The 13,637-nt window shown below is 43.2% G+C and overlaps 1 protein-coding gene across 1 annotated transcript in view; it reads left to right on the top strand.

Annotated features, from left to right (window-relative positions):
* The first annotated feature begins 391 nt into the window (after positions 1 to 391).
* Positions 392 to 13,637, top strand: part of BFSP1 (beaded filament structural protein 1) — a 47,934-nt gene continuing 34,688 nt past the window's right edge. Inside the window, exon 1 of the mRNA XM_030557863.1 lies at positions 392 to 762. Coding sequence (XP_030413723.1) covers positions 392 to 762 — 371 coding nt within the window. The remainder of the gene's footprint in view (positions 763 to 13,637) is intronic.

Genomic DNA, 13,637 nt, shown 5'->3' with positions numbered 1-13,637 from the left:
CAAGCCTCTAAAACTGCAAAGTCTTTGTTTTGTGGTCGCTTTATAGCATTCTAATCCACCGACAAAAGCTGGATGCCACTCTCTCTCTTTCATACTGGCCACACACAATTGCAGCTCATGGAAAGAAAGAAAACAGTCCCTCAAACTGCTGACAGCCTCTGGAAAGGCAGAGAGGAATGAGGCGGGGCTATTTGATTTTATTTAATTTGCTGCTGGTGGCTGGCATTTAGTGCCACACAGTGCCGTGGAGAGAAGTCATTGGCATTTGAAGATGGGGGGCCTAGTTTCTATTTCTCCCTCCTAAATTCCCCAAACACATTTCTGATCCAAACTGGAGAGACAGCAACACACAGAAGAGGGGATCTTGGGCCTGCACAGCCTCCCCCAAGCCATGTATAGAAGCAGCTACCTGCGAGAAGTGCGTAAGGAGAAGTATGAGCGATCTGATGCCTATGATGAGCTTCGGGGCACCTCAGACTTCAGCAGCCTGGCCCAAGCCCAGGGCCTGGAGAACCTGCAGGAGCTCAACGAGAGGTTTGCCAACTACATCAACCGGGCCCGGATGCTGGAGCAGCGCAACACTATCTTCCGTAAGCAGCTGGAGACCTTCCAGCGCATGGATGTGCTGGCCGGCTTGGAGGAGGCCTTTGCTGAGCAGATTGAGCTGAACCGCCTGCGCATCCGTGAGCTGTCTGCCGACCGGGCCAAACTGGAGCGTGAGGACAAGGATTCACAGCGCATGCTTGATGAATACCGTAACAAGTAAGCCAGCCAGAGTCAAGGGGTGCTGCCCAACTCCTCACTCTGGGTATCTATTACCCTTACATGTTACCACTTTCTAGGGGTGTTTATCACTGTTAGGGAGAACGTACCATCTTTCATCTGTAGAAGCAATTTGCTCTCAAACAACAATTTTGCTTTGGTCTGGCTCTAGAAAGCTCTCTTAGTTAGATGCATTTCTTTAGGGAAGGGGGACGAGTCCCATTTCTTGTTTCAAACCTCCACAGCCCCTGCTTTCAAAGTGTGTTATTTGCTTGCTATCCCATACTAGGAGAAGGCCTGGCTGACAGCAGCATCCTCTAATTGCCTAATGAGTCCAAAAGCCATAAGACATAGCCCATGGGGCCAGGATCTGTCCTGGATGTTGGTGCAAGGCCGCTATATGGACTTCAATGTGCCCAAGAGGAGGGGCCTGCTCAAGGGAGAGGGGGCAAGCTGGGGCATCGGCCTTCCCAATAATCGTCAGGGCACAGAACTTCTCTGGCCCCGGGAACACAGAGACAGGGAAGAGCAAGCTCCTGCCGAGGTGCAAGGAAAAGCAAACTCTTCCTGAGAGTGGGGTAAGGGAGGGGAGGGTTGCGTGAGTTCCAGCTGGGGCAGGGAAGAATGAGCTTCTGTCAGGACCAGGGCAGGATGGGGGAGGAAAGAGCGAGCTCAGGCCGGGGAATGGGGGGAGGGAAGAGTGAGCTTTTTCCAGGGTGGTGGGGGCACTGAGCTCCTTCCAGGGTGAGGAGGGGGGAGAGTGAGCTCCTAGGGGGGCACAGAATATGCCCCTCCAAAAAGAAGAAAAGTGATGAACGTGACTAGGAGAACCGGGGAACCCTAGGCTGCATTTCGTGAGAGTACTGCTCTGTGGGCACCGGTTACTCCTCCTGCCTACTAGCAGTAGCATGGTCTTTGCAGGGAATGCATAGGTAAGCACCCTGTTAGCTTTATGAGCATCATGCTTATGCCTGCAAGAAGCACAGTAAAAAAGGCACAACCCAGTTGGGAGGCTGAGGGACAAAGGTGACTTTTGTCTGATGTATTTTCATGTCTCTCTAGCACAAAGCCAGTTTGCTGGTTATTCTTAGATGGTTTAAATCTATTTGAAAACTGATTCATGAGCTCTGTGCGAAGACTTAGATTGTGAGGAATAATAATTATTAATGATTTTGGCCAAGGCCCAGTCATGCAGCCAATAATGCAAATTTACTCCTATACTAAGGCTATATTTACTATGTAAGCCCTCAAAAGGGGGGTGTATGGTGCCTATTCTTTGACCTTCTGCATAGCAGTTTTACCCATTAAGGCATTAAATCTGTGTGAGATGGTTGTCCTCAAAGGCAGATAGCACCTTGAATGGACATAAGGCTTCTTCCGTTAGGCAAGAACATCTCTTAACTCAGGCGTTAAGATCCAGTCAGTTAGGAGCTGTAGAAGCAGAATCCTAGACCCAGCTCTGCAGATGTGCTTATTAAGGAGAGATGGTGGCCTCTCATAGCTAAGATTACAGTTACTCTACAGGACAATTGATGAGACTGATTTTGATCTCATATACAGGAGAAGAAAGAGAAAAGCAAATCCTTGTATTTTCAAATGTTTAGTGTTAAGTCAAAAATAGGAATAATGTTACTGACCCCTCTGTAAAATGCTTTGAGATCTCCTGATGAAAGGCACTAAAGACGAGCCAGGTATCATTTTTATTATTGTAAACAAGACACGAGAAGTCATTCTTCCGCTCTACTCTGCACTGGTTAGGCCTCAACTGCAGTATTGTGTCCCGTTCTGGGCACCGCATTTCAAGAAAGATGTGGAGAAATTGGAGAGGGTCCAGAGAAGAGCAACAAGAATGATTAAAGGTCTTGAGAACATGACCTATGAAGGAAGGCTGAAAGAATTGGGTTTATTTAGTTTGGAAAAGAGAAGACCGAGAGGGGACATGATAGCAGTTTTCAGGTATCTAAAAGGGTGTCATCAGGAGGAGGGAGAAAACTTGTTCACCTTGGCCTCTAATGATAGAACAAGAAACAATGGGCTTAAACTGCAGCAAGGGAGATTTAGGTTGGACATTAGGAAAAAGTTCCTAACTGTTAGGGTAGTTAAACACTAGAATAAATTGCCTAGGGAGGTTGTGGAATCTCCATCTCTGGAGATATTTAAGAGTAGGTTAGATAAATGTCTATCAGGGATGGTCTAGACAGTATTTGGTCCTGCCATGAGAGCAGGGGACTGGACTCAATGACCTCTCGAGGTCCCTTCCAGTCCTAGAGTCTATGAATCTATAAAAAAAAAATGAAGTAAATCAAGAACTTTTTGAAACTTAAATAATGTTAAATGTCTCCTTTTTGATTCCTCCCCCCCAAGTGCTTAATGCTTCTTCCTACCCCTGTCTCCTAGTTTTTGAATACATTGGGAGGTAGATTGAATCTATTCTTAGCTATTAGTGATATGAAAGAATTACTATGAAAAGTATGTTTGCTTTATTATACATACAATAGCTTGTATTTTATAATATTTAAACATATATGTTAATTATATCTTCAGATTCATAAAGTTCTTCTCCCCTGGTGGGGTCTATGGGGGTCTTCGACTGTCTGGGCTTGGTTCTGCAATCCCTATTCACATTGAATAGCACTTATTCTCAGGAGTAATCTTGTTGAGATCACTAGAAATACTCACATGAGTACATGCTGCCCATTTTAAGGAATGAGGCAGTGCACCCTCCTTTTTGCATCTCTCTTTCTGGGATAGAGATCCTTGAGTAACTACACTGATTGCTTTTGTCCTTCTGCCTTGGATCCTCTGGATTTAGCTTCTACCTGCATGTTGTGAGTGCTCACCATGACCCACTAGAGAACTACAATCCAATGCTCCAGCAGAAAATACTGGAGCCCAGGAAAGAAAAAAATAGCAGATTAAGGACATGATAGGCACTAATTCCTTCTGGCAAACTGGGAAAGAATTTAAGACAAATAAGCAAACAGATATCCCAACAATATAGATTTGCAAAAATCAAGGCATAGTGCTTCTGGGCTTTATATAAAGGAATTCAACCAGGATAGTTGACACAAGAACAAAACAGCATCACTAGAGAAAAACAGTTACACCTGAAGACGTCATTAGAAACTACCATCGCTCCTGGTCTCCCCTTAACAATACAGGAACAAGAAGAATCCTTTCAGAAACTCATACCTACCTATGTAACCCAAATCAAGCAATGATAGTGATGGCATCATGCTCATGTAGCCTCCTGGAATGGACACTGCTGACAAATGGGAGCATGGAGCTAGCCTGAGTGAATTGTACCTACCTCTGACAGATATTTAAGGGGTCTGTCTGGTTGTGGTTTGTTTTTTACTCTTGTATAGCTTTTCACGCCAATGGAGTCTCACTGAGTTGAATTGTGTCCTGTCTTAGTTGCTCTATGTCTGGTTTCTACTGGCTGGACTGTCCAGTCACTGATGTTTTAAACATGTTTTATGTCACCTTTTTGCAGTATAGAATACTTCTTTCTGTGACCAAAAATAAAAAATAACTGCTACAACTGGCACATTTGATTACCTGTTTTCAAAGATACCTCCTCCCCTCCACCCCCCCGCCTCTTACAAATACAAAGATTTTAATATCCTGGCGCGTGCGCACACACACACACACACACACACACACACACACACACACACACACACACACACACACACACACACACACTCTGAATTTATCCTATTGACTTGCAGTGGTTTTCAAACTTTTTTAATTTCTGGACCCCTAAAAAATTTTGAATAGAAATGAAGACCCCTTTGGAAATCTTAGACATAGTCTGTGGACCACATGTTCTGTCGACCACAGGTTAAAAAACACTGTTCTCTGGTAACCACAACTTTTCGCAGACCCCTTAGACAAAGTCTACGGACCTCCAGAGGTCTGCGGCCTCAGATTGAAAAACCACTGAGCTAGATCACACATCCTTCTGAAGTTACATTTTAAATGCACTAGGGTTGCTACACTATTTGCAGAATTAAATCCTGATGAACCACTTGAAAACAGATCTTACATTCAAATTTATTTTTTGTTTATCTTTAATGGGATTCACATCTCTTTATACTAGCATGAATAATTCAGACTCTATGTATCAATGAATAATGACTTCTTTCTCTAGAACTCACTTAAGTATTCCTGCAGACTGCCTACCACAGCTTGCAATACCATGTTGCTAATTATGTTAATTGTATTAAGTATAATTATCATAGCAGTATTATATTTTGCATGTTGGAAGGCGGAAAATACAGAGTATATTTCTCTCTCTCTCCATGGTATTCAGAAAGTTATTACAAACTAGATTATCTTAATGTCAATGTCTAAGCATAAGTAATTTTTAACTGAAAAAAATTAAAGGTTTACTCATTAAAACAGAGTGTTTCATTTAAAATATATCCAAAGATAGAACTTGTGGGATTTGTGCATAATGTAACTCCGTGGAGATTGTTAGGTATAAAGCTGGGCGCTGGATTCCTCAATAATTCTTCATAACAATTTTTGTTATGATTAAATCTAATTGATATTTCTCCCAAACTGGACCCCTTTTGTGAAGCCAGGGTGACCATGTAACCAGTAATCAGAGGTATGGGGCACACCTCTAGTAGCACAACAGCTGGAATGTGTGAGATAAGAAGCGCTCCATAGTCGGTAAGCATCTTCAAAGCCACTTTCCAAACCCCATCTGCAGAAGCTATTGCTTTTGGTTTGCTCAGAGTGAGACATGGCCAGGGCGTATGGCATTGCTTAATGCTCTACAGGAAGATGGTCAGATTCTTTGGTGATGAGCTCAGTAAAATAACCTGAGTAGAATAGAATAGAACAGAAAAGTAGACATGTCCTAGCTCCAGTCTTCTTACTCCCCTGTTACCTATGACTTGTTTGATGTACATACATGGTGACTGGATCCATCAAATGCACCATGACCGGAGCATCAGGCACTGGACAGCAGTGACCCTTAGTAAGAGGTTGGAGGAGGTGGCTGTACATGTCTTCAAAATGTCATCCAGCTAAACAGTCCCAGACCATCCTGTACATATTCTGCTGCCCTCAACATCCACTGACCCATGATAACCCTAACAGCCTCCCAATTCAAGAGAGCAAGGAGCTCACTGATTTTTTGGTAGTATGTGTCAGCTGGCCTGACCAGTTCAGTGTACCCCAACTCACTAATTTCATAAGTTGTATCTAATGGTGTTATGTAAGATATCAACAGAAAGATAATGACATACTGATCATTAATATTAGTGTGTGGCATATGTATGGAGGACAACTTTCAAATTATAAACATATTAGAAATAATGTTATCAAAGTACGTCTGACAGGCAGGGCTAGACAAAGGAATGTAATTCTGCCACCTGAAAGATATTTCCAAGGTACATTAAGAGACAATGGGCACACAAATTCCATTGACGGTCAGCAGGACCATCAAGACAGCAGGAGGAGGAGATTGCAGGAAACAGATAAATTTGCATTTAGCAAACTCTAGAGCGGGAAGAAGCCTTCATGAAACTCCCTAGACCAAGAGACTCTGTCGCTTTCTTCGTAGCTTGAATGAATGTTACTTTGATGGGGGGAACCTTCAGAAGAATTCATTTAAAGATTCACTGGACTACAAAGGAACTAACAGAGAACCCCAAGTTATATTTCACATATGAAGACAAAAGAACTGAGCACTTTGAACTTTGTGGGAGATCCTTAACTTGAGGAGTTGGTCAGCCATCTTGCTGGAAGGTAGATTGGTAAGAAAACTATCATGAACAAAGGCTGTAGCCTGTTTTGCTAAGTCTTTGCATTTTTCTCTTTTGTTTGCTAACTTTGTCTTTTATACGTGAACTCATTTATAATCCTATCTCTTTTTGTTAATAAACTTGTTTTACTTTTAATCTAAACCAGGCAGTGCTTTGTTTGGTTTAAAGTGAATGCTAACTCTGGTTAATGTGGCAAACTGTTGGGTATTGTGTCTTTAAAGGAACAAATGAACCTTAGTATCTGTCTGAATGGTCCAGGAAAGAGCTGGACATTGCAGATCACATAGTTTGGGGAAAATCCAGGACCCGGGTGATGGGTCATTTTGCCAGGTGTAATCAAGGCTGCTGGAGTCCAGAGAGGGACAGTGTGTAACAAGCAGGCTGCTGGAATCAGAATTGCTGAGTCAGAGCTGCTTAAAGACATTCAAGTGCATGGTTGTATGCTGGCTGGAAGCATCCAGACAGAGCCACAACAGCAAAGCATTCTAAAGCAATCAAGTTACAGGAGAGGCAGTGACACCACCCCTCAGGGGGGTCTATATTGCACCCTAAAACGTGACACCACCTAGAAGAGGGATGACTTAGCACAGAAGACACATAATTAGGGCCCTACCAAATTTTTGGCCGTGAAAAACATGTCACAGACCATGAAATCTGGCCGCCTCCCATGAAATCTGGTCTTTTGTGTGCTTTTACCCTATGCTATACAGATATCACGGGGGAGAGCAGCATTTCTCAAACTGGAGGTCCTGACCCAAAAGGGAGTTGCAGGGGGGTTGCAAGGTTATTTTAGGGGGGTTACAGTATTGCCACCCTTATTTCTGCATTGCGTTCAGAGCTAGGTGGCTGGAAAGTGATGGCTTTTGGCCATAGGGTGACCAGATGCTAAGTGGAAAATATCAGGACCGCCGCAGGGAGGGTGCCTTTTTAAGTGTTACATTCACCCGTCTGGGTCTTCGGCAGCAATTCAGTGGATGGTCCTTCAGTTGCTGACGGTTTTCAGTGGCATTTTGACAGCGGGTAATAAATCTTGCCGCCAAAGACAGAAGCACCCGACACCGAAGATTGTCAGCGACTGAAGGACCTTCCCCCAAATTGCCATCGAAGACCTGGACGTGTGAGTGTAAAGGAAAAATAAATGCCTGAAACAACATATTGGGACAAATGGCATCTCAACCGTACTTCAGTTGGGACGTGGGATAAACTCCTCATTATTGGGGCAGTCCTGATTTTATCAGGACGTCTGGTCATCCTAGTTGGCCAGGTACCCAATTCTGAAGGCAGTGCCCCACCAGCAGCCGCACAGAAGTAAGGGTGGCAATACTATACCTTGCCACCCTTCCTTCTGCGCTGCTGCCTTCAGAGCTATGTGGCCAGAGAGTGGCGGCTGCTGACTGAAGGTCTAGTTCTGCAGGCAGCAGCACAGAAGTAAGGTGGCAGTACCATACCATGTCATTTTTACTTCTGTGCTGCTGCTGGCGGCGGCCTCTGCCTCTCCCAGCCAGCAGCCACTGCTCTCCAGCTGCCCAGCTCTGAAGGCAGAACCACTGCCAGCAGCAGCGCAGAAGGAAGGGTAGCAGTACCGCAACCTCGCCCCTACAATAATCTTGTGACCCCCCCAATTCCTTTTTGGGTCAGGACCCCTACGATTACAACACTGTGAAATTTCAGATTTAAATAGCTGAAATGATGAAATTTGCTATTTTTAAAATCCTATGACTGTGAAATTGACCCAAGTGGACCATGAATTTGGTAGGATCCTACACCTAGTGGAAGGACACACCCAGGCCCTAGCTGACTACACTACCAAAAGGGGCAGCATAGCAGTGACGCTACTTCATTGAGAGTGGTGTATAGTAAGAACTAAATAAGGAAGATTGGGCTCATTGGTCTTGTTAATACAAATAGTAGTCAGTACCTCAGAGATAAGCAGTATAAGCTATGTCATGTATATTCTTAGTCTGTCAGTTACAGGTACTGCAAGATGAAATGCAAGTATTTCAGGCTTGTGCATCATGCTGGTAGGACTTGCATTCCATAGTTTGTCTTTTCTTTGGCAGAGGTATCTTTTGGGAAGAAGGACTTACCAACCAAAACATTGCTGTTTCTAGTGAGAAAAGGTCAGTGAAAGTACATCTCCTTCATTGTGCCATAAGGAGACAAGACATGGGGTCATCCTGACCTCCTGTACATGAGAATTCCTCTGCTGCTCATCCTTTACTGAAAACGTTTTGTCTCCAGCTCTGGCAAGCTTCATCCCAGGTACCTTCCTCTTCCTTTCTGATTTTAATATTCTTTGAGTGAGTTAAGGGAGAGGCAGCTTTCAGGCATCTAGGCACGTTGAAGGCCAGGACCATGAGTTGAATCCAGCACTGGGTGGCTGAATGCTGAGTAATGTGGTGATGTTTTCTTGTCTACCGTTCTGCTTAGGAGACAAGACGCTGCATTTTGAGCCACACTCAACTCCTGGAAGCCTCCCAGTATCAATGCCAGGGAGAGAACATGACTGTAGTCCAGCCTTGAATAACAAAGATGTGGATCATTGTGGCTAGGTCTACATCTGTGAGGAACAGGTTCACTCTACTTATCCACTGGAGAAGGGAATAGATATTTCTAGCCACTGCTGAAGTCTGGCATTTCAGAAATGGAGACGAGTCCTGTTATAACTCCTAGACTGTACATGTCCCTCATATTCAATAGGCAGATGCCATCAACTAACGGGAGTGCTCATGGATTCTGCTAAATAGCTGAACTCTGGGGTGTAGTGGCAGAATTCGCATATTGGTAGCTTTCTGACTGCTGAAAGAGGAAAGCAATGCGGCGGTGGATCTTTTAAAGGTCTGCTCTAGCTTACTTGAATCAGGCAGCTTCTTCAAAGGACACCTACTAGCTTTTCCCTACTCCTGTGGCTACTAATACTCTATATGCAGCAACACAAGTGAAGCAACAGCCCCTCCATTGCTGGCTTTTTCTGCTTGCTGCTTGGCAACAGACAAGGCATGAAGAACATTGTCCAGTCCGCTGTCCACTGTCCAGCCCTGGATCCACACTGCCAGCTAAGGATCACATTTATATTAGGAATAAGGATCTTAGTACCTTTATCTGCTTCATGAGGGTCAAAAGATGACTTTGCAGACCTTGGTTTCATCCCCTCACATACTTACCATATCAGCACAGGTACGCCAGTCAGTCTGTCCCCTGACTGGCTTGCCCTTTCACTGTTCAAGATTTTCAAAAGTGACTGGAGATTTTGAGTGTCACAATTTCTGGGTGCCTAACTGGAGGCAACTTAAAGGGGCCTGTTTTCAGAAAGCACTGATTTCCCACCCTCTGAAAATCAGATGCCTTTAAGGTGGTCTCCAGTTGGGCACTAAAAAATGACATAGAAAATACTAGTCACTTTGAAAATCTTGGCTAGCATGTGATTTGTTCACCTTTGGGAATAATCAACTGGTCATTGCACTTCTTCAGCAGTTTCCCATGTATTTTTTTTATTGATGAACATTTTTGCATGATTGGGCTCCACGATAGAAGAAACAGCTCGAGAGAAAGAGAATAGAATATAATTTTGTTTTCTATCACGCCTTTCTTATGGGAAATGTTCTAATGAGCTTTATAAGGCAACAAATACCATAAGATCCTGGCAGTATAGTGAGTGTATAAAGCCAGTGCAGTAACCATGCATTTAAAACATGTGATATCCATGTGTATGTGTGAAAGACTTTTTCAGAAGTTGCATAGATCTCTTAGTGTACAGAGAAGAGCAGAACAGAATGGGGATTGATTTAAATCTCTTCCAAGAGGTGGTCACGCTAACATCACAGTATATTGAGTGTAACGCTTTATCCTCAGATGATACATGAACACACAAGGGAGTGTGGAGTGGAGTAACATATATGTGGTATAACAGCCTTCTTATGCCATTAGCTTTTGGCCTAAAGGACAATGATGGAAATGGCTGCTAAATATATTTCAGTTAATAGGACTATATGGAAATTCAGGCAATGAGCCAGAATCAGATATCTCCCCTCCCTGAACTGTGGTGGGGTTGAGATCTGGACTCAGACTCTGTTAGCCTCATCTCTTTTGAATTCAGTCAGTTAAATTACTGAGAGAGCAGCATTTTACCATGGCTGTATGATTTTCATGATGTGCTATGATTTTCATTCTTTCCCAGTTGCCGGAATATATCTATGCAAATTAATGAACTGTTTGTTGCCAACTGCACATTGAAGAGATTTACAGGGTCCAACAAAATTTGTTTTAGGCCAGCAATTTAATAGAAGTCCATAATGAATACGGTCTTAACTCAAAGGATGAATGGCTTTGCTGGTGCACTGGGAAACATTTGGACAGCTATTGTGATTTACCGACAAGCTCTGCTTTAGGAAGCTACAGAACAGCATTTCAGAAGAAGAAAGTCATGAATGTACAGAAGCGAGAGTGAAACTAAGCAACCTTTTCATTTTTTTTACCAGTTTGCTAGCAGTTCCCAATTCACCACTGGCACCGAATAATAGCGTTGTGTCCTGCCCTTGCAACACTGTTCAGGGAGTAAAGAGGCTTATTTAGGCCCACCTGATTCCTTTGTAGACTGTCTGTGCTGTGTGGAAGTCGGGGGCTGCAGAGAGAGAGACAGGATGGCCCAGTTGCGGGATGCTAGTTTAGGACATGGGGCAACCCGCTTTCAACTCCCAGTTCCGCCACAAACTTCCTGTGTGACTTGGAGCGAGTCACTTGGGGCTAGACCCACAAAAGGTAGTTAAGCTCAGCAATGTGATACTTAACTTCAGGCACCCTACCACCTCCTGGAATCCTCAGCCTCGAGTTTGGCACCCAGACGCCCCCATTGAGATGCATGGGGCGAATTAGGAGCCTTAACAATGGGATGCACAGAAGCCACCATGCTGAGCAGGGAGCTGCCTAAGTTAGACAGTGGTAAATGCCAGGGTGAGGAATGTGACCTATGCCCCACCCCCACCCCCTGGGTTGGAGGGGGTGCCTTCTTCTGCTCAGGATTCATAGCTGTGAAACCTTTCCTGAAATTAGGTGCCTAAGCCAGATCAGCAAAGAATCCTGTGGCACCTTATAAACTGACAGACGTTTTGGAGCATGAGCTTTCATGGGTGAATACCCACTTCATCGGATTTCACCCACGAAAGCTCATGCTCCAATATGTCTGTTAGTCTATAAGGTGCCACAGGATTCTTTGCTGCTTTTACAGATCCAGACTAACACCGCTACCCCTCTGATACTAAGCCAGATCAGTCCTTTCTCAAGAAACATTGAGAAGGAGGAGTCCCCTTATACTCAATAGCCCAGTGGTTAGTCCACTCATGCAAGATGTGGGAGATCAGGGTGCAAGTACCCATGCTGTCTCATTGGGAGCAGAGTCTTCCTCCTCCCAGCTGAGTGCCCTAACCACAGAGCTGTAGGGTTTGCTGGGAGTGGGTCTCTTTCTATCTTTCAATAGTCATTGGGTCAGAAAGAGGGTGAGAATGACACTGTGGCCTAGTGGTTAGTGCACTCTCCTGGGAGACCCACCTTCCAGTTTCTGCTCCAATGAATATTTAAGAATTTTATACGAAGTGGGACAGCTTCCACAGGAGAGAATAACTCTAGTGTTGAATGAAAGGAGTTTTCTAGTGACTGGACAAGTGCCTTGGAAACCATGAATTCACCTGGAAGGAACTGATGATTCTGGGAGAGAGTTGAAGGATTAAATTATTAGGATGAGAGAACTTTCTTCTAACTCTATAATGCTTTCCTCCTAGGTCGAGCCTCAGGCAGTATTCACTACCATAGCCTATGTTACACCTACTCTATAAATAAACAGAAGATTTCCATTCCCTGGGTTAACTAACCAGATTTTAAAATGTTTAAAGTAGATAATGAAAAGATGGCAATTTTGTTTTCTGCACTTCTGTAGTAGAAATTACTTCAGAGAGCGAGGAATAAGCAGCCAGGCTGTGTCTATCTCACTCTTCAGCCACCAGCAACAACCTGACTTTGATGAGCAATTTGTTCGGTGTTTGATGATAAAACCTGGTTGCTCAGGATTGTAATATGTTTCTAATTGTTTTTTTAATTGCAGCATCTCGTTTAATTACTTCTCTGGTTAAGCAGCTTATTTACAGTCTTGCTTTTCGTAAAGGAAAAGAGGAGAAGGCTCTGCAACAGAGTTCTTTTGTGCCATCTCCAAAGAAAGAACTACAATCACTCAATCACCCTTTAGGGGTGGTGGTGGTGGTTGTTTCTTTCCATGAGAAAAATCTCTTTATGAGAGGATTCTTTGTACATTACAATACAAAGCTGACATTCTTAAAATATAACCTTTTATGCCATATTTATCTTAATTCAGAGAGAAACAAAGCATAAACTACATCATTTTCTTATTTATTTATTTCCAGTTTTTCTCTAATATAGGAAATTTCACATATACATATGTGTGTATTTCTGTACATATATATAGGAGTATATTATAATGGCATATAAAAGTTCATGCGTTTTCTAGTTTCAGCAGGCAATGTTAAATAATGTGCTCATTAAAATCTGCACTGGAGTTTATGAACGATATAAAATGGTGGGTAATATTAAAAAAGACTCAAAACCCAAGAAAATCAAATGTATTCTCATTCTACACTTCTTACTCAGATGAAACTCCCATTGAAATCAACTGTGCACCACAAATTGCAACATTATTTACCATGGGCACAACTAAAATGTCAACATTTATCAGTGGTTATTGTACCACACCAGATTATCCCAGATACACTGTCATGGTTATCTCCTCTAACAGCAGAATGAAATATTGTGATATCTCAGCTATCGAGTCTGGTAACTATTGGTAAATAGTGACTTTTAAATGGTGAGCACTGTTATCTGATATATTTTGTAAAATGTAAAGCACTGACATTTTATTGGAAAAGATCTATCCTCAGACTTTCTTTAGAGAAGTCATGGCAAATGTCCATCCACTTCATTGTGCTTGTTGCTTGATGAAAATACTAGAGGGACCTAATCAAAACAAGAATTACACTCACCATCTGAAGCCAAAGATCTATGCTTAAGTTATGAATAAACCTTGTGGGC

This window comes from Gopherus evgoodei, chromosome 3 (genome assembly GCF_007399415.2).
Source record: "Gopherus evgoodei ecotype Sinaloan lineage chromosome 3, rGopEvg1_v1.p, whole genome shotgun sequence".
Lineage (NCBI taxonomy): Eukaryota > Metazoa > Chordata > Testudines > Testudinidae > Gopherus > Gopherus evgoodei.
This window is presented reverse-complemented; position numbering and strand designations above follow the sequence as displayed.